At 44.2% G+C, this 27,163-nt stretch overlaps 1 protein-coding gene across 1 annotated transcript; it reads right to left on the reverse strand.

Moving 5' to 3' along the window:
• Nucleotides 1-15: 15 nt before the first annotated feature.
• On the reverse strand, nt 16-25,405 carry chmp2ba (charged multivesicular body protein 2Ba). The gene is made up of 6 exons (XM_038801713.1): nt 25,151-25,405; nt 15,149-15,240; nt 10,810-11,004; nt 7,622-7,724; nt 2,863-2,969; nt 16-500 (listed from the first exon to the last, which is right to left on the reverse strand). The coding sequence occupies exons 1-6, from the start codon at nt 25,182-25,184 to the stop codon at nt 390-392; spliced, it is 642 nt and encodes a 213-aa protein (XP_038657641.1). The 5' UTR covers nt 25,185-25,405; the 3' UTR covers nt 16-389.
• Nucleotides 25,406-27,163: the final 1,758 nt, after the last annotated feature.

The raw sequence follows: 27,163 nt of genomic DNA on the forward strand, positions 1-27,163 counted from the left end.
TGCCCTTCTTTTTCATTTTAGTGGGAAACTATAACAAATAGTTTGTTACACCAGAAGTGGAGCCAAACAAATTAAACACATGCACTGTGCTTTGATATACATCTGTCACTCATACAAACAATATGTATGGTTAGTAATGTTTATTTCCACTCCAAAAATCCTTGAGAAATTAGTTTTAAAGCAGCAATATACAATCAGGATAGGCAGAGCCTGGCTTTATTTCTGGCATTGGAAATTAACCTTTTTGTTAAGTTATATAGAATATCCATGACGCTCCCATTATTTTATCCAATGTTTCCTCTACAGTAGATCCAAGTTAGTTAAGGTAAAAGGCATTATTCACATGTGAACAGAAAGATTTCTTCCTCCCCTAATAACAGCCAGAATAATTAGTCCACTCCCAAAGCTCGCAACTGCCGTTCAATGTCTTCATCTGAGATACGAGATTTAGACGTGGATGCTGTAGGTAGACCTTTTGCTGTTGATGGAGCATTAGCCATCTGTGGAGATAACAATATATTTCACTCACATACAATGTGGGTACTCTGTCATTTAAAACCAAATAAAGAGCAAGAAAAATTCAGCAAATTCACTGGCAGCCCATCATAATCTGGCAGTAGATTAGGAAACATTTTGGGTAGTAAGCCTTTGTCAGAACTCCCACAGTTCTCAAAAGACATTACCCTGTCCTTTTCACATTTCAGAAGCTGACAAGTCCTGTACATTACTGTATTAGCATTCTTCATTTCAAATTTACAATATATGCAGTTTTTTTTATCTCAAGTATTAAAATATATTTTTTCTGGAGACAAAGCTTGGTTTTTTTTCACTAGTACATGGTGGTTATCATGCTTTATCATAAACTGCAAAATTTGTGTTGGTTCATTTTGGCTGCATCAAGTGGAATTAAATGGTCATGGTAGCAGGGTCTGTCTCCCAGCTGGAACACTAGTGGTAACCCTGCTGCAGCTATTTTCAAGAGACCTGATTAGATTAAGTTCTTTACCAGGAGTTATGGCCACTGCCAGTACTGCAACCTAGGCAAAGCATAGGTGATGCAGCCCAGGCATAAGATGAGTAGGATGGGTTCGCTGGGGCAGGACAGGGAGGCTCCGACAAAAGGAAAGAGGAAGAGTCAATTTAAAGGTCAGAACGTGTCCTTAATCCAGAGCCCTCTGCTCCACCGGCAGGTGCTTCCATCAGGCATGATATGCATGGCACGGAGGGATCTGGTGTTAGGCCCAATGCCTACATATCTAGATATTCCCGATGATTACCCCCATGATGTGGCCACTGCTCATCACTGATTAAATAAAAGTGGCAGCAGGATGAGGCCTGTCAGCGTACATTAAGTGGCCACTTAAGGGATTCAACTGGTCTCTGACTGGGAAGGCCATCCTCAAGCCTTCCTGCACTAGGGAAGAAGGTGACAGGAACTCTGTCCCACATCTTCCCGCCCAATCACACAGCCCTTCAGGGGATGGGGCAGACATTAAATTCCGCTCATAGTTTATTTCTTGCTCTTCTGAATTAGATTACAGTGGACCTAGCTTGAGTGATTGGCATGGCAATAGGCAAGATGGTTGCTTGAGCTAATATCACATTGTAAGCAAAATGCCAGTTATCCACCTGTGCACCCTTTCCTTTTACCGGTAGTCTTGGAACTGATGTTTTATAGATCAGCTTCCATTTAGAACTGATACTTTAAAATGCCAATCAGTAGCATTACACAATGAAAATCCACAATATTCACATAATAGAAGCTAGAGTTCATTCAGCCTAAAGTTCCATAGGTATTGTACTTGGATTATTCCCCCAATTATTTTTAATGAATGTACGGAACACACCGTTGTATTCACCATGTAGGAAAACTCAAGGGTCTTTTTGATTAGGAAAATCGGTGGTCGAAAGGGAAAAAGTGACTGCTCGGAGTTTTAAAGAATAGTTTTAAAACTTTCGATCACCACCATCCTCAACTTCACTAATCCTTCTACCAATTATTTTAAATCTATGCCCAAGTTTTGAATCCCCATTCAATTAAAAAAGAGCTCTTTATGAAATTGAAGCAGTTTTAATAGTCAAAGTTTCATCTTTTCTATGAATTACAAGTTGCAATGATTTGCAACCGTATTGGGGTTTTAAATAAAAAGTAATTAGTTTGAACTATATTTAGAACTAGCTCTGGTGTTCCTAGTGACAAAAATAGCCTTGGGTGCAACAAAAAAGTTGATGTTACTTCATTGTTTCGTTGCTTATGAAAGGAGAACATTTAATTCCAGTTTCTGGTATGTTTTTCAGTACTTACTTTCTGTTATTTACATGACATCTAGAGTTTTAAGCTTTTAGATGTTTTTCATAAAAAAAGTTTAAACAGCATAAAAATTTGGTAAAGGATAAACCACTCTCCAAGTATTGACAAAGGGATTGTGCAGACAGAAATTAATTTACATTCAATATCAGACTGATGGATCAAAGAGATTAGATTGTCATCATTGTAGAAATTCAAGTAAAGATAAGAATCTGTTAATTTATTTGCCTGCTTCCTCTTAATTTTGTGATTTTATTGTACTGAGCTAAATACCATTGCAAATTTTCCCTCCGATAGTGTCATATCTGGGATTTATCAGTAAGAAACAAAAATCAGAATCCAATTGTTGAAACCTCATCTTGCTTTGCACTAGAGCTTTCCCCTCTGGTATGCATCCTTGAAGGAAAAGAATTACATTTACAAACCAAACAGCGGTATTAATTTCTCTTTTAGGATTTAGTATAAACAAATAAAACATTTTATATTTTGGGTTGATGACAATATCTGCACGCCTCAAATGGATGTGAATCTCTAAAAATGAAATGAATAAATACCTTTCCAGAAATCTCAATTCCTATTTCATCTAACACCTGGTTCACAATGTCTTGGCTTTCTTCTTCATCTCCAGACTCGTCAAAAATGTCATCTAATGTATCATTCACTGGAAGAAACCATATATTTTTTTATTTTGGACTGCTGTCAAATAGAATAAGAACATCATATACATTAACGATCTGGAAGAAGGAACTGAGGGCATTGTTGCGAAGTTTGCAGATGATACAAAGATATATTGAGGTACAGGTATTAGTGAGGAAGCGGCGAGTCTGCAGAAGGTCTTGGACAGGATAGGTCAAAGAAGTGGCAGATGGACTACAATGTGCAAAAGTGTGAAGTTATGCACTTTGGTAGGACGAATAGAAGCACAGACTTTTTTCTAAATAGGGAATATCTTCGTAAATCTGAAGTACAGAGGAGCTTAGGAATCCTAGTTCAGGATTCTCTTACAGTTGGCAGTTGGGAAGTCAAATACAATGTTCACATTCATTTTGTGAGAGCTAGAATACAATGTACTGTTGAGGCTGTATAAGACCCCATTTTGAATATTTTGACCAGTTTTGGGCTCCGTATCTGAGGAAGGATATGCCTGCCCTGGAGGGCGTCCAGAGGACAAGAATGATGCTGGGAATGAAAGGCTCGTCACATGAGGACCGGCTGAGGACTCAGGGTCTGTACTCAATGGGAGTTTGGGAGTATTGAGGGGGATCTCATTGAAACTTACAGAATACTGAGAGACCGAGATAGAGTGGATGTGGAGAAGATGTTTCCAGTAGTAGGAGAAACTAGAATCGGAGGACACAGAAGGCAACATTCTTTAAAATTGAGATGAGGAGGAATTTCTTTAGTGCAAGTGGTCTAGTTGTTTATCTGCATTGTTTATCTTGCGATTTTTTTGTAGTGTCAAAACGAAAATTACAGGTACTCTATATTTATTATTCAGTGACACATCTTACTTTTCTAGCTAATGTATTGACTTTAGATTATAGCTATCCTAGGCTTGGGCTATTGCAGCGTAAATATATGTGCGGCATCCAAAATGATCTGAAATGAGCAGATGTGATTCAGGTATATTAACCATTTTTACATCATGATTCATGGGATCAATTCCTGCTCACAGCTCAACTATGTATCATTTAGTGACACTGTGGCCTCCTAACTCCTGTTCCAACCAAGTCTAATTCTTAGGGGTTGATCCTTCAGTCCATTAAAACATACCCACAATATCTTTAATTCTTCAAATTCCAAATGTCTAACTGCCCAATTCCCCCGAACCCCCACCACCATTTCTCCAATATATTTCTGTGCTCACTCCACTCCGCATGCAGGGAAAATGTTGGTGTATGCTTCAGTATCCCATTCTCAAAGAGAAACTTGATAATTTCTGAAAAATGGAAAACTTTGATCTTCAAAATGTGCTGCCACTGTCACTGGCTGGCACACACAGACGGTTAAAATGACAGTGCTGCCCAGGTTCTTGTTTGTGTTCCACAATCTCGCCATCTTTGTACCCCTGTCTTTTTTCAAGAAGGTGAATGTGACAATCTCGGGTTTTTGCGGCCAGGGAATACTGTACCACAGATGAGGAGGGTGTTTTTGGAGAGGGGGTGCTGGTGTTGCTGAGTTTGATGAACTATTATTGGGTGGTGAATATCGCAATGGTCAGGAAATGGGCAGTGGAGGAGGGAACGGTGTAGGGGCGGATGGAGGCAGCATCGTGTAGGGGGACGAGTTCGAGGGTACTGTTGTTGGCGCCCCTTCCATTCTGGCTGGTCTGATACTCCGTGAGTCTGGTGGTGCTTTCAGCGTTGTGGGTTTGGAGCGAGTGCAGGCAACACTTTGGGTTAGAGGGCATGTCGTTCGGGGCGGCAATATATAACAATCACAGGTTTGTGCCAGCAGGGCTGGATGTCAGGTTCCAGGGTGGTGGGTAGGCATAGACTTGTTCATAGGGGCACGTTTGCAGGCATGGAAGACCTGGAGGAAATGTCCGGGTTGCCCAAGGGGAATGGCTTCAGATACCTGCAGGTGAGGAACCTTTGTGAGGAGAGAGGCGCTGTCCTTCCCGGGGTTGCTGCCTCCGGTGCTGCAATACAAGCTGTTGTTGGAGGATGACATTAGAGAGGGGAGAGTGTCAGACATTTACGGAAATGATGGAGAGGGAGGGAGCTCCAGGAGGAGATAAAGCACAAATGGGAGGAGGGGTTAGGCGGGGAGATGAGGACCAAGACATGAAAGGAAGCCCTGCGGAGGGTAACTGCGTCCTCATCATGTGCGAGGTTAACCTTCATACAGTTTAAGGTGGTGCATAGGTCCCACACGACGGTTGCAAGGATAAGCCAGTTTGTTGCAGGAGTGGAGGATAGGTATTGGTAATGTACGGGTGACCCTCCGAATCACGTCCACATGTTCTGCACATGTCCGAAGCTGAGAGGGCTCTGGCAGGTGTTCTCGGATGTCATTTCCGAGATTCTGGGGGTAGGTGTGGCCCCAAGTGCGGAGGTGCCGATATTTGGCATGTCGAAAGATCCAGGAGTCCAGGTGGGGAGAGAGGTCGATGTATAATGCTTTGCCTCCCCGATAGCCTGGAGACAGTTCATAGAATTTACAATGCAGACGGAGGCCATTTGGCCCACCGAGTCTGCACGGGCCTTGGAAAGAGCAGCCTACTTCAACCCCACGGCTCCATCCGATCCCCAGAACCCCACCAGGGGGTGGAAGCCATTCATCAATTTCTTCAAGAGGAATTAAGTTGTCAGTGTGTGTGTGTGTGTGGGGGGGGGGGGGGAGAATAAGGGCGGGAAATTAAGAGGGCGGGAATGTTGGGGGCCCGTGTTCTTTGTTTCTGCAGTGTTGTGGTTTTCTGATGTTATGTACATATGCAAAATGCCTTGAATCAAAATCTTTTTTTTAATGGAATAGGGCAGGGGATTGGGCCTGGGTGGGGTGGTCTTTCGTAAGTCGGTGCAGACATGATGTGCCCAATGACCTCATTTTGCACTTTATGGATTCTATGATAACTTGCTTTGTAGATAGGCTGGTTTGTGGACAGGCCGGTAAATGGACAAGCAATAGGCAGCTATTCAATAAAGACCTTTTTGGTCAGTAAGAAATACCACAGCAGATCATGTATTTTGACAAAACATGAAACCTCATCACTACAAAATCTGCCAAAAGTGGAACTCATTCCAACTTTTAAAATGCAGTTTTGTCTGAAACTATTGGCGCGATTTAACTAAAAAGCGCCCGCTCTGGCGAGATTAGCTGGGTCGATCCTGGCACTACCACTATCGAACAGCATTCTAGGTTTTTATCGTGGCCCGGCAAGGAACACACAGTCGCATTTCCTGCATGGAAGAGTTTAAGTGGCGCCCTAATCTCTCGACAACACCACCACCCCCCCCCCCCCTCCCCGCCATGCGGCCCCTGCACCCCCCAACTCTCCTCGGAAATGCCAGCCTGGCAGTTCCCCTGCCAACGACAGCTGGGCACACAAGGTGACAGTGACAGCATGTCAGACTGGCAGTGCCAAGGTGCCCGAATGGCACCAGCAGTGCAAGTGTTCCACCCTGGCCACAGGCCAACACCGGGGGGGCTTCCAATGGCCTGGGAGACCCCCCCCCCACTTCCATTTTCACTTGGTCCCCATTTGTGGGAACCTGTGCTAAATGGTGCCCAGCTGGAGTCTCCACGACGAGCCCGATAGATGCAGTACAGTATTGTCTAAATCCAGTTGTCTGAAAACCAGAGTTGTCCAAAAACTGGACATTTTTAGAATGTGCAATGCATCAATGTAAAATAAAATAAGCTTGCCTGGACAATTTGGCTAGGTGCCACATTGACACAGTGTGGCGTCTGACTAGTTATATCCTTCGCTAATGCTTGTGCACCAGTCTATTTCTACGCTCTGACCGATGCTCGACAACACGACATGGCTTGACCCGAACTGCCCGACCCAAAATGTGGCAAGATCTAAATTCCGGCATGGCCTTGGTCTTGAGGTTGCCCGTTTTGAGACACTGTGCATGTATGCAACATTTCAAGTTTTAAGTAAAAGCAGGCACAGAATCACAGTGGAGGAAGGAGGCAATACGGAACCCACCCAACCAGGGCTAAAGAAGTTTATTGTGTTGAGATTCAGCATCTAAATTGTGTCTCTGAGAATGTGAAAAAGTTACAGAAAGTTTTATAGTAACTCCTGTGTTTTTTGGGGGGTGGGTGGGGAAGGGACATTCGGAAATAATCGTATCCCAAAGAATGTAGAATGGTTTGCTTCAGTTTAAAATCCTTTATCCTCACCAAGCTATGCTTTGTATGGCATAGCGCTTAAAAAGTCTATTCTAAGCATATTTTATACCCAGTATTGGTATACTTAACATTCCCGTACCAGCCTCCCCAGACAGGCGCCAGAATGTGGCGACTAGGGGCTTTTCACAGTAACTTCATTGAAGCCTACTCGTGACAATAAGCGATTTTCATTTCATTTTCATTTCATTTCAGTTTCTGTCTTAAAGACACTCAACGTCCCGGCCGCCACGCCCTCTGTGGCAATGAATTCCACAGACCTACCACTCTCTGGCTGAAGAAAATAAGACCATAAGACATAGGAGCGGAAGTAAGGCCATTCGGCCCATCGAGTCCACTCCACCATTCAATCATGGTTGATTTCAACTCCATTTACCCGCTCTCTCCCCATAGCCCTTAATTCCTCGAGAAATCAAGAATTTATCAGTTTCTGCAATTTCATTTTTCACTTACTCATTTCTTCTGTCATTTCCATTTTCATGTTTTCTTTCTGGAAATTCTGCATTGTTTGTAAGGTCTTCTGTGGGTCCATTTTCTTATTCACAGTTTGCATTGTCTAAAATATAAAGCATTTTTTTCCCACTCTCAATTATTTCAGTGGTATGTCATTTAATAAATCTGTGGGAGAATCGTTAGCAATTTTAAATAATAATTCAATCCTTCTGCATCATCTATAAAGGGCAGCACAGTGGCTAGCACCGTTGCTTCACAGCTCGAAAGTCCCAGGTTCAATTCCTGGCTTGGTTCACTGTGTGGAGTTTGCACGTTCTCCCTGTGTCTGTGTGGGTTTCCTCCGGATGCTCCGGTTTTCTTCGAAAGACATGCTGTTAGGTGAATTGGATATTCAGAATTCTCCCTCTGTGTACCCGAACAGGCGCTGGAATGTGGCGACTAGGGGCTTTTCACAGTAACTTCATTGCAGTGTTAATGCAAGCCTACTTGTGACAATAAAGATTATTATTTATTATAATCTTTGATTGGATGCTATTTGTATTGGGGTCTAACCAACAAAATTCCTAAATTTCTATTTTCCAAAATATTGCTCAGGCAACCAAAATGCCACTTAAACATAACATATAACTCAGGAATGGTGCAATTCCTATACATAATAGGAAAATAAATATTGAGCATGGACATCCACTTAACGTCGAGAGGAAAATAAGGTGGAAGTTGTACTTGCTCATTTAGATGTGATTTAAATGGTTGTATTTGCTCAAGGCACTCCAATTTGCCTCAAGGGAAACCTACAAATCCAAAGATATATTGTACCCCTTTTTCATACATGTATAGAACTTCTTGTGCCAGCAAACTAAATTTTCAAAATTACACAGCAAAAGGAAGCCAAGAGATTAATATGAAGCATATTAACATTTCCCTATTGAGATGGAAGCTGTGTTTCCAAATAATATTGCACTTGCATGATGAAACTCTTTCGGGGAAATCCTAGAAATAAAGTACTCAAATTTGTACTACTGGCTCATAAAATAATCAATCACTTGTTGATATTTCCTACGGGTAGCCTCAGTTCTACATAATCATTTACAGCAAGAGTCCAGGAGACTTTAAGTCATTTGCTCTGTAATTTGACTGCAAACACATTTTCCAGTTCGGAGTCGCTACAGGAAAAATAGTCCATAGGAATTACAAGGACATTCCATAAAACCGTAGAATCACAGAATTCCTACAGTGTAGGAGGCCATTTAGTTCATTGAATCTGCACCAACCCTCTGAAAAAGAGAATCCTACCTATGCCCACTCCCTACCCTATCCCAGTAACCCCACCTAACCTGCACATCCCTAGACAACAAGAAGCAATTTAGTTTAGCCAATCCACCTAACCTGCACTTCTTTGGACTGAGGGGGGGAAACCGAAGCAGCTGGAGAAAACCCATGCGGACATGGGGAGAATGTACAAACACCACACAGCCACCTCCCAAGGCTGGTATTGAACCCTGGCCTCTGGCACTGTGAGGGAGCAGTACTAAACACTGTGCCGCCATGCCCCCCTAAATACATTCCCTAAATTTAATTCACATTTTAATTCACATAAAAATATCTGAACTCATTAAAAAATGAGTTCACAGGTTGTGCTTTTATTCTTTGAGAATTTGCTGCAATATCAACTTTTTAAAAAAATAATCTTTAAGTTTTTCTCTCACACACATACACATGCAAACTGTGCTTTCCCAAAGTGTTTTCCAAAATAATAATAATAATCTTTATTAGTGTCACAAGAAGGCTTACATTAACACTGCAATGAAGTTACTGTGTAAAGCCCTCAGTCGCCGCACTCCGGCGCCTGTTCGGGTACACTGAGGGAGAATTCAGAATGTCCAATTCACCTAACAAGCATGTCTTTCAGGACTTGTGGGAAAAAACCGGAGCACCCGGAGGAAACCCACGCAGACACAGGGAGAACGTGCAAACTCCACACAGTCAGTCACCCAAGCCGGGAATCGAACCCTGGCGCTATGAAGCAACAGTGCAAGCCACTGTGCTACCGTGCCACCCTATCTGGTAACATATTGAACATGCTGAAGAGGCATTGCTAACACAGAGTTATTTCCTTCAGGCAACTGAAGTTTAAGTGAATTTATCTCTTTCGTATACGCATGGAAGAATTTACGTGAGGAGAATATTCAACTGCCGACTTGAAATAATTTTATTGGTACTCTGCAGCAAATTTTATTTCTACAAAGGATGGATTTGGGATGAGGCAATATAATTGTAACAGCACTTGAGAGCCAAGAATTTTGTGAACTTATGAGGATAAAGACATTCTCACCTAATTTCGCATTTCTTCCCTTTAAAATCAGTGAAAGATTTTGATGATTTTGTGCATCTTCCCCAATTTCTTTAAAATCTGCCTGATTTATTTAACTAGACGGACTGTAAATTCCTATATGCCTTGAAATCATTCATAAAAACTTTAAATGAGTATTTTATTTTAATATCACAGAGCCTGTTTCAATTTAATCCTGTAAATCACTAACACTGCATATAAAAATATAAATGGTTGTTTGATCTTGTCAATTGTAGTTAATCATAATTCTTAACCAATTTTAATTCTATTTCCAAATTGCCTGGTAAATATTTTGCAATAGAGGGCTGAGAATAATTTAGTTTCAAGTTTACCTTAATCTTGACCCCAAAACTTTTGCAGATGTTAATAAATTAGTGCATTGGCTAGAATTTCTAAATACTACAATACAGTGCAGCCTGTATGTTGCATCATGAAAGTTGCTTTAAAATCTGCTTCTTCTAACTAGCTCCAAAGGTTGTGCCAGAAAATTATGCAAAAATCCCATTCATGCCTTCACATCCATCCAGTCCAAAAGAGAATAACTAGCCTCAAATATCCATGGCTAATAAATCCACAAATTGGGAAGCGAGGAAAAGGAACACCATTACAAGTAGGCTAACATGAATATCACTACAAACAGGATAAATATGCATAACTCAATGGTACTGAAGCCATAATCAACAACATTGTAGTTAATAATGCCCATTAAAATCGGACTGTTTTTAAACACAGAATCACAAGTTTATGTTTACTTCAATCACACACAAAGTTTTCCCCAAGATGTTTACTGACAAATTAATCATTCTTTTATTAATGCAGCAAAACATTTAATATGTACCTTTGTTGTGGTAGCCATGGCACCGGCCATCTTCATCTGAGAGTTCATTAATTTAGTCTGAGTAGACATAGAAGTGACCTTCGAACTCACAGCATATGTACGTGTCTTCTGTTTCCGCAACTGCACAAGTTGTTTTGCAAGAACCCTGCAAGCATCTTTGTTGCCAATCTTGGCCATTTTCTTGATTTCCATTTCCTGGTTAAGTAGAAATAAATATCAAGTATAAGGAGAAAAAACTCTTCCAACGGAACCAGTAGAAGTAATATTCTTTGATTTACAAAAAGCGTTTGATAAAGCACTACTCAAAAGGCTACTTAATTAATGCCATGGTGTTGGGGGCTGTACATTAGCATGGACAGAGGATTGGCGAACTAATAGAAGACAAAGAATTGGGATAAGATGGGCATTCTCAGGATTGTAACCGTTAACTAATGGAGGGCCATGTTTGCGGATGACATAATAATAATTTTTTTTAGTGTCACAAGTAGGCTTACATTAACACTGCAATTAAGTTACTGTGAAAAAGGTGGGAAGGCAAGTGGCGAGAATGACAGAGTCTACAGAGGGATGTAGGCAGGTTAAGTAAGTGGGCAAAAACTTGGCAGATGGAATATAACAAAGGAAAATGTGAAGTTATGCACTTTGGTAGGAAGAATAAAGAAGCTGAATATTATTTAAATGACGAAAGGCTGCAGAAAGCTGCAGCACAAGAGGGATGTGGGGTTCCCTGTGCATTAATTACAAAAAGCTAGCATGCTAGTTCAGCAGGTAATACAGGAGAAAACTGGAATGTTGACCTTTATTTCAAAAGGAGCGAAATAAAGGCAGCATGGTAGAACAGTGGTTAGCACTGTAGCTTCACAGCGCCAGGATCCTAGGTTCGATTCCCGGCTTGGGTCACTGTCTGTGCGGAGTCTGCACCTTCTCCCCATGTCTGTGTGGGTTTCCTCCTACAAGTCCCGAAAGACGTGCTGTTTGGTAAATTGGATATTCTGAATTCTCCCTCTGTGTACCCGAACAGGTGCCTGAGTGTGGTGACTAGGGGCTTTTCACTGTAACCTCGTTGCAGTGTTAATGTAAGCCTACTTGTGACAATAAAGATTATTATTATATAAAATAGAGAAGTCTTGCTAAAACTATACAAAACACTAGTTACACCACACCTGGAATACTGTGAACAGTTTTAGTCTCCTTATCTAAGGAAATATATACCGACATTGGAGCAGTCCAGAGACGTTTCACTAGGTTGATCACAGTTTTTGGATGATTTTCTTATGTGGAGAGGTTGAGTAGGTTGGGCCTGTACTCATTGGAGTTTAGACGAATGAGAGCCGATCTTATTGAGACCTACTGAATTCTCAGGGGGCTTGACAGGGTAGATGCTGAGAGGTTGCTTCCCCTTGTAGGACAGCCTAGGACCAGAGGGCATAATCTTAGAGTAAGGGATTGCCCATTTAAGACAGAGATAAGGAGCAATTTCTTCTCTCAGAGGGTAGTGAAACTGCTGACTTTTTTACTGCAGAGGACTATAGAAGGTGGGTCATTAAGTCTATTCTAGGCTATGATAGACAGATTTTTAATCAGTAAGGGAATCAAGGGTTATGGGAATAAGGTGGGAAAGTGGAGTTAAGGATTATCATATCACTCATGTTCTCATTGAATGGCAGTGCAGACCTGATGGGCCGAATAGTTTACTTTTACTCCTACAACTTATGGTCGATCTAATGCAGAAAATCGAAAATAAAAATAGAAAATGCTAGAAATACTCAACAGGTTTATCAAAACTTGTAAAAAGTAAAAGGTAGGTTAATGGCTTGGGTATAGACCTTCACCAGCTGATAAAACTAGAAACATAAACAAGGCATATACCAAGTGTAAAAACAGAAAATGCTGGATAAACCCTTGGGTCATTTGGATTCAAAACATTAACTGTTTCTCACCACACATGCTGCCAGGCCTGTTGAGTTTATCCAGCATTCTGTTTTTATTTCAGATTTCCAGTATCCGCATTTTATTTTCCTTTCGAGTGTATAACTAGTACTTAGTTCTGACCAGCCCCTTTAAAGCTGCCATCATCATCACTCTTGATCTCTGTCTTTGCAAACTGCCAGCACATCTCCAACTTTGCTTTCTCTACAAAGTCTGTGAATGTGCTTATTCCTGTAAAATGTATCAAATTTTGTTTGATATTTGTTCCTACGAAGCTGTTTGGGGCATTTTATGAGGTTACAGGTGCTATATAAATGCAAGCAGTTATTGTAGGGTTAAAAGCAAATGTGTGAAAGGCATTGTAATCAAATGCTATAGCGCGTAAATATGGCTCAATAGCGGATCACATGTTGAATCAAACATTGTGGGTTCAAGCTGCAATCCAGAGATTTGAGCACAATCTCAAGGCCCACACTAGTGCAGCACTGAGCAAGTGCTTCGCTGTTACATGTGCCAGTTCTTAGAAAAAAGACTAAACTAAACTAAGGCGTCGTGTCCCTTCTCACGCATATGTAAACGATCCCATGGCACCACTTTATTATTATCTGATCATTATCACATTGCTGTTCGTGGAACCTTTCTGTAACCAAATGAGGTGCTGCATTTCCTGGATTACAACAGTGACTACACTTTAAAAATACTTCACTGGTTCCAAAGTGCTTTGGGATATCCGAAGATGTGTAACTCCATGTCTTTATTTAATGGCAAATGCTCAGGAGAGGGGTAATACAAGTTAACATTTAAAAAGGAAGTGCCTGAGATCCTTGGTATCAGATAGGACATGTTTCTAAATCATTTCTAACAAGGCTGACATTTCTCAAGTTGTAGGAAAAGCATGCAGGGAAGGAATTGGAATGAACAGTTTCTCAGCATACCTTTGGCATGAGCTCTGCATTTGAAATTTTGAATATCTTTGCCTGTTGCAATAAAGTGAACTGTAATTTTGGTACTACATCAAGTATCTTTGGATTGGCAATTAAAACGGATTCATAAAATAAAAAAGATCATATAATTTCACTAATAAACTTAATTCAATTGGTATTTGTAAATTGATGTAAAGTGATCACACCGAATGGTGGAATAGGCTCATTTGTTAATATAATTGGGATGCACAGAACAGAATTGGGCAACAATAGCAGATGTCTTGCATTTATAGACCAGCCTTATCACATCTCGGAAACATTTCAAGACGTTTAACATATAACTAATTCATTATTGAAATGCAGGCAGTACAGTTATATAGGTAAAAGTGGCAGGCGTTTTACACAAAAAATCTCATAAATGCAACAATATTAATTCATCTTTTATACTTTTTGGGTGGTAGTCATTGAAAGAGAAAGGTTGCTGGAAGAACTCCTTGCTTTTCTTCAAATTGTTGTCATATATGATGTGCACAATCAGAACACCTACGAGGCCTCAATTTAATGTCCCATTCAAAGGACGGCCAATGTGACAAGAGAGCTGCATTGAATGATATACTCACATTTTGGCGTGGAATAGGTTAGTTCTTGAAGTTGGGTGTCTCAGTCAGAACACTAGAAAGCAACTTTTGTTGATAGATAGATAGATAGAACAGTACAGCACAGAACAGGCCCTTCGGCCCTCGATGTTGTGCCGAGCAATGATCACCCTACTTAAACCCACATACCCGTAACCCAACAATCCCCCCCATTAACCTTACACTACGGGCAATTTAGCATGGCCAATCCACCTAACCCGCACATCTTTGGACTGTGGGAGGAAACCGGAGCACCCGGAGGAAACCCACGCACACACGGGGAGGACGTGCAGACTCCACACAGACAGTGACCCAGCCGGGAATCGAACCTGGGACCCTGGAGCTGTGAAGCATTTATGCTAACCACCATGCTGGGTGTGCTCCACTTTGCAGTTTTTCATGTTTCTCGCTTACAGCGTGTGGCTGATCCCTCATCCATTTAGCTATTCGCACACACCGTCTCATAATCTTTTTTTAATTTCTCTCGTGGTTTCTATTGTTTCATTCTTATATCATTTTTGCCACCTAAGAATTTTCTCAGTAATTTTATTTATTGTAAATCTTTTGCCTCTCCTTTCCTTGATCCATTCTTTTTTAAACACTATTGGTCAGTATTGTTTTTCAATTCCGAAAAGGGTCATTATCCGAACCATTATTGTCACAGACGCTTCCTGACCGACTGAGTATTTCCAGCAGTTTCTGCTTTTATTCCAGATTTGCGGAATCTACAATATTTTACAATCTTAGATTTTTGCTAACATGTGCTATTCACCCAGTGCCTGATGATATAAAGCAGCCAAGACTTTATATTCAGCCTGGAATTTCCATCAAGGTGATTTCTGACCTACTTACCAACTGTTTTTCTTGTTTCTCCAAGTCCGCTCTATCTCTGGCTATAGATCGTTGAGTTCCCCTCAACTCTCGATTCTGTTCCTTTATTATATCTGGAGGGAAATTGAGAATGCTTGAAATAACATACCCGAATATCAATGTTGCACTGTACAAAAAAACAATTGGACTGTATCAAATCATTTACTATTATTACTATATATCATTGCTCGCGATTTTGCAAGCTTTAGTTCATTAAATAGATATTTCAAGTATGCACAAATATAACCTAGTACTGAAAAATGCCCTTTTAAAAAATGTTACAAAACCATCCTTAATCCTTAGCTATGAATTTCTCTCTCTATTAATAACCACTCTACTGCCAATGGGGAGGAAAGAGAATAAATAACAAGCACTTCTTCAAGATAGAATTGGTTTCAGGAGAATACAAATGGCAATGGGCGTTAGGTTTGAGTCTTTACGGTTCACTTACTAATGCAGAAACCAGGCAGGTGGCCAGTACTCCATGACATTAGAGATGACTATCGACTCTTGACTCATCAAGAGGCCTGAGATTCTTCACACTTAGCTCCAAACACTTGGCTCCAACTTCCACAAGTTTGCTGATGGCACAACCATAGTGGGTCGGATCTTGAATGATGAATCAGAGTACAGGAGGGAGATAGAGAACCTAATGGCGTGACATAACGACAGCAATCTCTCCCTCAATGGCAGCAATCTCTCCCTCAACGTCAGCAATCTCTCCCCTCAACGTCAGCAATCTCTCCCCTCAACGTCAGCAATCTCTCCCCTCAACGTCAGCAATCTCTCCCCTCAACGTCAGCAATCTCTCCCCTCAACGTCAGCAATCTCTCCCCTCAACGTCAGCAATCTCTCCCCTCAACGTCAGCAATCTCTCCCCTCAACGTCAGCAATCTCTCCCCTCAACGTCAGCAATCTCTCCCTTCAACGTCAGCAATCTCTCCCCTCAACGTCAGCAATCTCTCCCCTCAACGTCAGCAATCTCTCCCCTCAACGTCAGCAATCTCTCCCCTCAACGTCAGCAATCTCTCCCCTCAACGTCAGCAATCTCTCCCCTCAACGTCAGCAATCTCTCCCCTCAACGTCAGCAATCTCTCCCCTCAACGTCAGCAATCTCTCCCCTCAACGTCAGCAATCTCTCCCTTCAACGTCAGCAATCTCTCCCCTCAACGTCAGCAATCTCTCCCCTCAACGTCAGCAATCTCTCCCCTCAACGTCAGCAATCTCTCCCTTCAACATCAGCAATCTCTCCCTTCAACGTCAGCAATCTCTCCCCTCAACGTCAGCAATCTCTCCCCTCAACATCAGCAAAACTAAGGAGCTGGTCATTGGCTTCAGGAAGCGAAGTATCGTACACACCCCTGTCTGCATCAATGGTGCCGAGGTGGAGATGGTTGACAGATTCAAATTCCAAGGTGTGCACATCACCAATAATCTGTCCTGGTCTACCCATGTCGACGCTATGACGCCGCTACCACCAAGAAAGCACAACATCGCCTATACTTCCTCAGGATACTAAGGAAATTTGGCATGTCCACATTGACTCTTCGCAATTTTTACAGACGCAACACAGAAAGCATCCTATCTGGCTGCATCGCAACTTGGCATGGCAACTACTCGGCCCAAGACCGCAAGAAACTAGAGAGTCATGAACACAGCCCAGTTCATCATGTGAACCTGCCTCCCATCCATTGACTGTCTACACCTTCCACTGCCTTGGGAAAGCAGGCAGCATAATCAAAGACCCCTCCCACCCAGGTTATTCTCTCTTCCATCGGGCAGGAGATACAAAGTCTGAGAACACGCACTAAAGGATTCAAAATCGGCTTCTCCCCTGCTATTACCAGACTCTTGAATGACCCTCTTATGGACTGAACTAATCTCTCCACGCATCTTCTCTACTGAGCAGTACTACACTCCGTATGCTTCACCTGGTGTCTCTAGCTATGTATTTACATTGTGTATTTATCGTATGTCCTATGTTTTTCATGCATGGAATGATCTGTCTGGACTGTACACAGTACAATGCTTTTCACTGTACCTCGGTACATATGACAATAAATCCAAATCCAAAACGAATCCAAATAACCCTACAAGACAATGTCCTAAAAGATGGAATTTGTAAGTAGACTATTAATGGGAAGATTACAAGTGCACTGTGCTTGCAAGTGTATAATTCTACCTGGTTAAACTCCAGCATTATGTCTTCAGAAATTTGGGTCCTTTACAGGCATCAATCTGCACCTAATCTTTGTAAACTTAATTTGAGTAGGATGCAGCCCTTAATGGAGTGTATGCACCCAATATCTGGTCATGGCTCCATCGTGAAAGCACTCTTGCCTCTGAGTCAGAAGAATGTGGGTTCTAAACATACTTGAGCACAAACATCTAGGCTATTACTGCATTACATTATTTTGGGAATGTTACATTGTTGGGGGCATCGTTGTTCAATTGAGGTATTCAAGAGGGCATTAGATGACTATTTGAATAGAAACAATGTACAGCGGTACAAGAAAAAGGCAGAGAAATGGCATTAAGTGATGATGCCTGTTTGGCGAGCCGGTGCAGACACGATGGGTGAAATGGCCTCCTTCTGTCCGATAACAATTCTGTGATCAGGCTCTGAAACTGCTGTATTTTTCAGGAGCATGGTTTGAAAATAGGTTTCACTTGTCGCACTTGTGTGAGCAATAAAAACCTCACATATTTTTGCCCATTAAAAAATGGAAACATTGCTATATTTCTTCTTGCACCATGAATGGCACTATAACCTAAAAGAAACCAGACCACCCAGCATCAACCCAGGCACTGGAAATGACAACAGCAAACCCAGTCCTGTCGACTCTGCAAAATTCTGCTTACTGACATCTGGGGCTTGAGCTAAAATTGGGAGAGCTGGCTGTCTCGCAGACGAGTCAAACAACAGCCTGACACATTCATACTATCCCTGGATACGTCCTGCCCCACCAGAAAGACAGACTCAGCAGAGGTGGCAGCACAGTGATATACAGTCAGTAGGGAGTTGCCCTGGGAGTCCTCAACATCGACTCTGGACCCCATGAAATCTCATGGCTTCAGGTCAAACATGGGCAACGAAACAGGTGGTGAGGGAACCAACAAGAGGAAAAAACATATACGTGACCTCATCCTCACGAACCTGCCTGCCGCAAATGCATCTATCCATGTTAATATTGGTAGGAGTGAGCACCGCCCAGTCCTTGTGAAGACAAAGTCCCGTTCGAGGATACCGTCCATCATGTTACGTAGCACAACCATTGTACTAAATGTGATGGATTCAGACCAGTTCTAGCAATTCAAAACTCGGCATCAATGAGGCTCTGTGAGCCATCAGCAGCATCAGAATTGTACTCACCACAATCTGTAACCTCATAGCCTGGCATATATCTCATTCTATCATTACCACCAGGCCAGGGGATCAATCCTGGTTCAATGAAGAGTGCAGGAGAGCATGCCAGGAGCAGCACCGAGCATGCTGAAAAATGAGGTGTCAACCTGATAAGGCGACAACACAGGACTACTTGCGTGCCAGACAACATAAGCAGCAAGTGATAGACAGAGCTAAGCAATCTTACAACCAAAGAATCAGACCCAAGCTCTTCAGTTCTGCCATGTCCAGTAGTAAATGGTGGTGAACAATTAAACAAGGCCCTCATGCACACCTCTCAGGATGTCCTTAAGGCCTTTGAGAAGGGACATTTGAAGCTTCAGGGGGCACCAGGATACCAAACGCAGCCAGGAACAGGCTTAGCCCAGAGCATTCCGTCGCACACAAAAATCAACACCCCTAGGATCTCCAGCACCTCCAAAAACCTACAGCCCAACCAGATTTGTAATCTCTGAGCCACACCCATGGCATTGCACCTCCCCCACTGAAGAGCACATTGCTCATCCAGATGAAGAGAAGATTTTAAAAACCATTACGGGGAAAACGCCCAGGTTGGCCCACGAACAATCAACAAATTAATCCATGATTAACCAAACTCACCTCAGCATATGCTACTACTCATTACCTAAGAGTAAAGTGTACTTTACCTGAATGCTCGTAGTATTCGGAATAAAGTAAATGAGTTGGTGGCACAAATCATCGTAAATGACTATGATTTAGTGGCCATTACTGAAACATGGTTAAAGGATGGTCACGACTGGGAGTTAAATATCCGAGGGTATCAAACTATTCGGAAGGACAGAGTGGATGGTAAGGGAGGTGGTGTTGCTCTGTTATTTAAGGATGACATCCGGGCAATAGTAAGGGATGACATCGGTGCTATGGAGGATAAGGTTGAATCCATTTGGGTGGAAATCAGGAATAGTAAGGCGAAAAAGTCACTGATAGGAGTAGTCTATCGGCCACCAAATAGTAACGAGATGGTGGGGCAGGCAATAAACAAAGAAATAACTGATGCATGTAGAAATGGTACAGCAGTTATCATGGGGGATTTTAATCTACATGTCGATTGGTTTAACCAGGTCGGTCAAGGCAACCGTGAGGAGGAGTTTATAGAATGTATCCGCGATAGTTTCCTAGAACAGTATGTAATGGAACGTACGAGGGAACAAGCGGTCCTAGATCTTGTCCTGTGTAATGAGACAGGATTGATTCATGATCTCATAGTTAGGGATCCTCTCGGAAGGAGCGATCACAATATGGTGGAATTTAAAATACAGATGGAGTGTGAGAAAGTAAAATCAAATACTAGTGTTTTGTGTTTAAACAAAGGAGATTACAAGGGGATGAGAGAAGAACTAGCTAAGGTAGACTGGGAGCTAAGACTTTATGGTGGAACAGTTGAGGAACAGTGGAGAACCTTCCAAGTGATTTTTCACAGTGCTCAGCAAAGGTTTATACCAACAAAAAGGAAGGATGGAAGAAAGAGGGAAAATCGACCGTGGATATCTAAGGAAATAAGGGAGAGTATCAAATTGAAGGAAAAAGCATATAAAGTGGCAAAGATTGCTGGGAGATTAGAGGACTGGGAAATCTTTAGGGGGCAACAGAAAGCTACTAAAAAAGCTATAAAGAAGAGTAAGATAGAGTATGAGAGTAAACTTGCTCAGAATATAAAAACAGACAGTAAAAGTTTTTGCAAATATATAAGACAAAAAAGAGTGGCTAAGGTAAATATTGGTCCTTTAGAGGATGAGAAGGGAGTTTTAATAATGGGAAATGAGGAAATTGCTGAGGAACTGAACAGGTTTTTTGGGTCGGTCTTCACAGTGGAAGACACAAATAACATGCCAGCGGCTGATAGAAATGAGGCTATGACAGGTGAGGACCTTGAGAGGATTGTTATCACTAAGGAGGGAGTGATGGGCAAGCTAATGGGGCTAAAGGTAGACAAGTCTCCTGGCCCTGATGGAATGCATCCCAGAGTGCTAAAAGAGATGGCTAGGGAAATTGCAGATGCACTAGTGATAATTTACCGAAATTCACTAGACTCTGGGGTGGTCCCGGTGGATTGGAAATTAGCAAACGTGACGCCACTGTTTAAAAAAGGAGGTAGGCAGAAAGCAGGAAATTATAGGCCAGTGAGTTTAACTTCGGTAATAGGGAAGATGCTGGAATCTATCATCAAGGAAGAAATTGCGAGGCATCTGGATAGAAATTGTCCCATTGGGCAGACGCAGCATGGGTTCGTAAAAGGCAGGTCATGCCTAACTAATTTAGTGGAATTTTTTGAGGACATTACCAGTGCAGTAGATAACGGGGAGCCGATGGATGTGGTATATCTGGATTTCCAGAAAGCCTTTGACAAGGTGACACACAAAAGGTTGCTGCATAAGATAAAGATGCATGGCATTAAGGGTAAAGTAGTAGCATGGATAGAGGATTGGTTAATTAATAGAAAGCAAAGAGTTGGGATAAATGGGTGTTTCTCTGGTTGGCAATCAGTAGCTAGTGGTGTCCCTCAGGGATCCGTGTTGGGCCCACAATTGTTCACAATTTACATTGATGATTTGGAGTTGGGGACCAAGGGCAATGTGTCCAAGTTTGCAGATGACACTAAGATGAGTGGTAAAGCGAAAAGTGCAGAGGATACTGGAAGTCTGCAGAGGGATTTGGATAGGTTAAGTGAATGGGCTCGGGTCTGGCAGATGGAATACAATGTTGACAAATGTGAGGTTATCCATTTTGGTAGGAATAACAGCAACCGGGATTATTATTTAAACGATAAAATATTAAAGCATGCCGCTGTTCAGAGAGACTTGGGTGTGCTAGTGCATGAGTCACAGAAGGTTGGTTTACAAGTGCAACAGGTGATTAAGAAGGCAAATGGAATTTTGTCCTTCATTGCTAGAGGGATGGAGTTTAAGACTAGGGAGGTTATGTTGCAATTGTATAAGGTGTTAGTGCGGCCACACCTGGAGTATTGTGTTCAGTTTTGGTCTCCTTACTTGAGAAAGGACGTACTGGCGCTGGAGGGTGTGCAGAGGAGATTCACTAGGTTAATCCCAGAGCTGAAGGGGTTGGATTACGAGGAGAGGTTGAGTAGACTGGGACTGTACTCGTTGGAATTTAGAAGGATGAGGGGGGATCTTATAGAAACATTTAAAATTATGAAGGGAATAGATAGGATAGATGCGGGCAGGTTGTTTCCACTGGCGGGTGACAGCAGAACTAGGGGGCATAGCCTCAAAATAAGGGGAAGTAGATTTAGGACTGAGTTTAGGAGGAACTTCTTCACCCAAAGGGTTGTGAATCTATGGAATTCCTTGCCCAGTGAAGCAGTTGAGGCTCCTTCATTACATGTTTTTAAGGTAAAGATAGATAGTTTTTTGAAGAATAAAGGGATTAAGGGTTATGGTGTTCGGGCCGGAAAGTGGAGCTGAGTCCACAAAAGATCAGCCATGATCTAATTGAATGGCGGAGCAGGCTCGAGGGGCCAGATGGCCTACTCCTGCTCCTAGTTCTTATGTTCTTATGTTCTAATACCAACTGCTAGGAAAAATCAAGAAGGAATCCAGTCCTCCCTGGGATACATAATCTGCCCAAGGCATCCACGGAGATAGGCTCGGATTCTTAAATTCAATATAATAAAAAAGGTAAATAAAAACCCAATACGATTAGCTCTAACTGGGGCAGGGTCCTCAATCTCAGTGAGGATTTAACTCACCGTACCATCCAACTCCGCCCCAACCATCCACCCACCACTCCACTCCAGCTCCACTCATCTTCACTATAAATGAGATAAGGGGTGTCAAAAAAGCACTTCCCTCCCAAAACTGCAATGGATATTATACGTAATGACAGTAAGAGGTTAAACTCTGCACAGACCACATTTCATATAATTGACTCAATATGATTTTTGTTAGAACAGGATAACAGACAACACTCGACCTCATGCTCACATCTCACACGCCCTTGCAGGAGAAAAGGCAACAATAAATAATCAACAACATAATCACAAGGGAGTCCAGGATTACAGTAAAATTGGAGGATAATAACACCATCTATGTTGCTCGAGAAGGTCAAAGCCAAGAGAGAATCATCAAACACTCCACAGGATCTGTCACGAATCCCAACAAATGAAGCACCTTCACTTCCGCCATGTCGTCGCCCATGCATCCACAGCCTAGTTCCCCCAACCCCCCCACACAACCCCCCCCCACACACCCCACCCCCCACACACCCCACCCCCCACACACACACACCCCCCCCCCCACCCCACCGCCCAGATGACACACCCTGACCGGCCACTTCCGACCCCTCATGACAAGCATTGAGGATAGGATAAAATAGGGACAGTGGTCGGGGTGGGGACAAGCAAGCCTCGTAGACCGCATATGCTGTGCTCCTATGAACCTGCTTCCAAATCAAGACTAAAGTGTGGCAGCCAATTTTCAAACTGAGAACCCATCAGGATAAATGACACACCATGCAGTGGAATAGTAGAAGCGCAACATCTCGAAGGTGGGCCCTTACCAGGGATGGGGCTCTTTCGAATGCAAGAACTCTGTCATGCACCTCACCCATTCTCTCAAGGATACCTCACAAATCGTCAAAGTGACCTCTAAAGACCTGCACCACAGAGCTGAGATCTTCATCCAGAACAGCATTGTCAATGGTGGCCATCATCCGGAGGCGAATGCCGGCTCACCAGCAACAATGCCATTGCAAGCTGGGTCGTACACTAACCTAATATGCACCAGGATAAAATAAAGGATTACGAGACAAGTGGAGCCAGAGCTCACGAAAACACAGCCACTCCTGCACTCACATCATCTTATTACAGGGTAGGATATTGATGGGTGCGTTTTGGACTAGATTTGGTGGTGGAGATTAGGATGTCAGAAAGGTAGGGATTTCAGCACAAGGATTATAGCAATGGAAAGACTGAGACAGTTGGTGGGAAAATGACCTAAAATATTTTAAGACATACATTTTCTTCAATGTCTGCAAAAACTAGCAATATGTATCTGCATCTCAACATCTCCAAATTTAACTAACTGAGGAAGTGAAACATGCTTCCAGCAAGGGCAAGACCCTAGACACTCGGGCAGTCTCACAAATACAAAAAAACAGAAAAGCTGCAAACACTCAGAAGGTGTGGCAGCATCTGTGGAGAGAGAAACAGAATTGGCATGTTGAGTCCAAGATGACTCTTGTTCAGATTAACACGTTTCTAGCATGTGTTTAGGACAACAACGAGATTCAAAATAATTTATATTGCGACCAAACTGCTGACCACACTACTAGGAACTTAAACATATTTTTCCATTTTTAAATGATATCTTAAAACAATAATAATGAAAGAAAGGATGGATGGTGTGGCTTCGCAGTCTGGCCCCGGGGCTCAGGTGGCCCCCACACATCTCCAGCCTGACCCAGGGGCTCAGGTGGCGCCCACAAATCTCCAGCCTGGCCTCGGGGCTCAGGTGGCACCCACACATCTCCAGCCTGGCCCAGGGGCTCAGGTGGCCCCCACACATCTCCAGCCTGACCCAGGGGCTCAGGTGGCCCCCACACATCTTCAGCCTGGCCCAGGAGCTCAGGTGGCCCCCACACATCTTCAGCCTGACCCAGGGGCTCAGGTGGCCCCCACACATCTCCAGCCTGACCCAGGGGCTCAGGTGGCCCCCACACATCTCCAGCCTGGCCCAGGGGCTCAGGTGGCCCCCACACATCTCCAGCCTGACCCAGGGGCTCAGGTGGCCCCCACACATCTCCAGCCTGGCCCCGGGGCTCAGGTGGCCCCCACACATCTTCAGCTTGACCCAGGGGCTCAGGTGGCCCCCACACATCTCCAGCCTGGCCCCGGGGCTCAGGTGGCCCCCACACATCTCCAGCCTGGCCCCAGGGCTCAGGTGGCCCCCACACATCTCCAGCCTGGCCCCGGGGCTCAGGTGGGACCCACACATCTTCAGCCTGACCCAGGGGCTCAGGTGGCCCCCACACATCTTCAGCCTGACCCAGGGGCTCAGGTGGCCCCCACACATCTCCAGCCTGACCCAGGGGCTCAGGTGGCCCCCACACATCTCCAGCCTGGCCCAGGGGCTCAGGTGGCCCCCACACATCTTCAGCCTGGCCCAGGAGCTCAGGTGGCCCCCACACATCTCCAGCCTGGCCACGGGGCTCAGGTGGGACCCACACATCTTCAGCCTGACCCCGGGGCTCAGGTGGGACCCACACATCTTCAGCCTGGCCCAGGGGCTCAGGTGGCCTCCACACATCTCCAGCCTGGCCCAGGGGCTCAGGTGGCCCCCACACATCTTCAGCCTGGCCCTAGGGCTCAGGTGGCCCCAGCCTGACCCCGGGGCTCAGGTGGCCCCCAAACATCTTCAGCCTAGCCCCGGGGCTCAGGTGGGACCCACACATCTTCAGCCTGAACCAGGGGCTCAGGTGGCCCCCACACATCTTCAGCCTGGCTCAGGAGGCCCCAGCCTGACCCCGGGGCTCAGGTGGCCCCAGCCTGGCCCCGGGGCTCAGGTGGCCCCAGCCTGACTCAGGGACGAGCTGTCACTCACCTTCCGCCGTCTTCTTCTTCCCGAAGAGCGACATTTTCCTCTCCCTCTGCCCCTGTCACCTTGGAAACGGCGACCCTAACGCCACTCAGTCTGAGCGGACAGGTATAAGCGAAAGGCAGAAACGTCCCAGTTTAATTTTATTGATCTCTGTCTCTCTTCCTGTTTCCGCTTCGCTATATTCCTTTTTCCTCTTTCACCTTTCCTTGTTGATCTCCCGGCTTGCTATTTGCTCGGAGTACGGGGGCCGGGTAACTGCGCCCCCCGGCGGCGGGGAGGTCTGGAGGCAGAGGCAGGTTTTTGCTCTGAGTACGGGGGCCGGGTAACTGCGCCCCCCGGCGGCGGGGAGGTCTGGAGGCAGAAGCAGGTTTTTGCTCGAAGTACGGGAGTCGGGTAACTGCGCCCCCCGGCGGCGGGGATGTCTGGAGGCAGAGGCAGGTTTTTGCTCGGACTTAGGGGGCCGGGTAACTGCGCCCCCCGGCGGCGGGGATGTCTGGAGGCAGAGGCAGGTTTTTGTTCGGAGTCGGGGAGCGGGCTGACTGCGCCCCCCGGCGGTGGAGAGGTCTAGGAGCAGAGGCAGGTTTTTGCTCGGACTTAGGGGGCCGGGTAACTGCGCCCCCCGGCGGCGGGGAGATCTGAGTGCAGAAGGAGGCTCCCACTCAGCTGTCCGGTGAACTTGAATCTGGTCCTTCAGCCTGACAGGTCTGTCAGCCTGATTGTGCATATCATACTTAACAGTCACAGATAGTCTGCCAACTTTCCTTGATTGTCCTGCTACAAATTAAAGATTAATTTCCTGGCCATCTGTGCAAGCAAGCCAGGAGAGAAAATGTGGGGACATTAAATAATATTTTCTGTTTCTCAATACTTTCCTTTATTAGTTCTAAAAATATTGGAGGTTGACTAACCTTTGGCCCTCCATTCAACGCAATATACTGAAAGCGCCATTATCTCTCTTGACCCTTTCACGGACGGTGGCACAGTGGTTAGCACTGCTGCCTTACAGCTCCAGGGACCCAGTTTCAATTCCAGCCTCAGGTGACTGTGTGGAGTTTGCACTTTCTCCCCATGTGTGCGTGGGTTTCCTCCCACAGTCCAAAGATGTGCACGTTAGGTGGATTGGCCATGCTAAATTGCTCCTTAGTAGGGTTACAGGGATAGGGTCGAGGCGTGGGTTTAAATAGAGTGTTCTTTCCCAGGGTTGATGCAGAGTCGATGGGCCGAATGGCCTCCTTCTGCATTTTATGATTCTATGATCTATTATTGGTCTGGCTGGACAAGCAACAATATTTTGACACAAAATAAAGGAATTCCAAAGGTAATGACTTCAGACCCCAGCACAAACTCCATTCATAAGCCATCAACTCCATCCCTGGCCACAATCAGAAGCTGAACCAACCCTTTACTATCCTGGCAGCTTACTAGACCATGTTAAGGGGTCCTGAACCTTTATCCACTCCCATTACCAAGATCGACTATTCCTACCTCCATAACCACCCATCCTTGCTCCTTCCTATGCTGTAACGCCCTTCAACCCTACAAACAGCTATGTTTTCCAATTGTGGAATTTTACACACCCCTGATATTAATCCTGCCATGATTGGTGGCAATGTTTCAGTTGTTGGTTCCGAAGCTAGTTTCCCGGGTCCAACAAGCTGCAGCTGCTTCAACAATGACCTTCCCTCATAACAGTGGTTAGCACTGTTGCTTCACAGCCTCAGGGTCCCAGGTTCAATTCCTGGCTTGGGTCACTGTCAGTGTGGAGTCTGCACATTCTCCCTGTGTCTCCGTGGGTTTCCTCCGAGTGCTCTGGTTTCCTCCCACAAGTCCCAATAGGCGTACTGTTAGGTAATTTGGACATTCTGAATTCTCCCTCAGTGTACCTGAACAGGCGGTGGAATGTGGCGACTATGGGCTTTTCACAGTAACTTAATTGCAGTGTTAATGTAAACCTACTTGTGACAATAAAGATTATTACTATGATCCCAGACCAGACCCCAACAGTGGCTAGGATGC

Source organism: Scyliorhinus canicula, chromosome 7, assembly GCF_902713615.1.
Source record: "Scyliorhinus canicula chromosome 7, sScyCan1.1, whole genome shotgun sequence".
Lineage (NCBI taxonomy): Eukaryota > Metazoa > Chordata > Chondrichthyes > Carcharhiniformes > Scyliorhinidae > Scyliorhinus > Scyliorhinus canicula.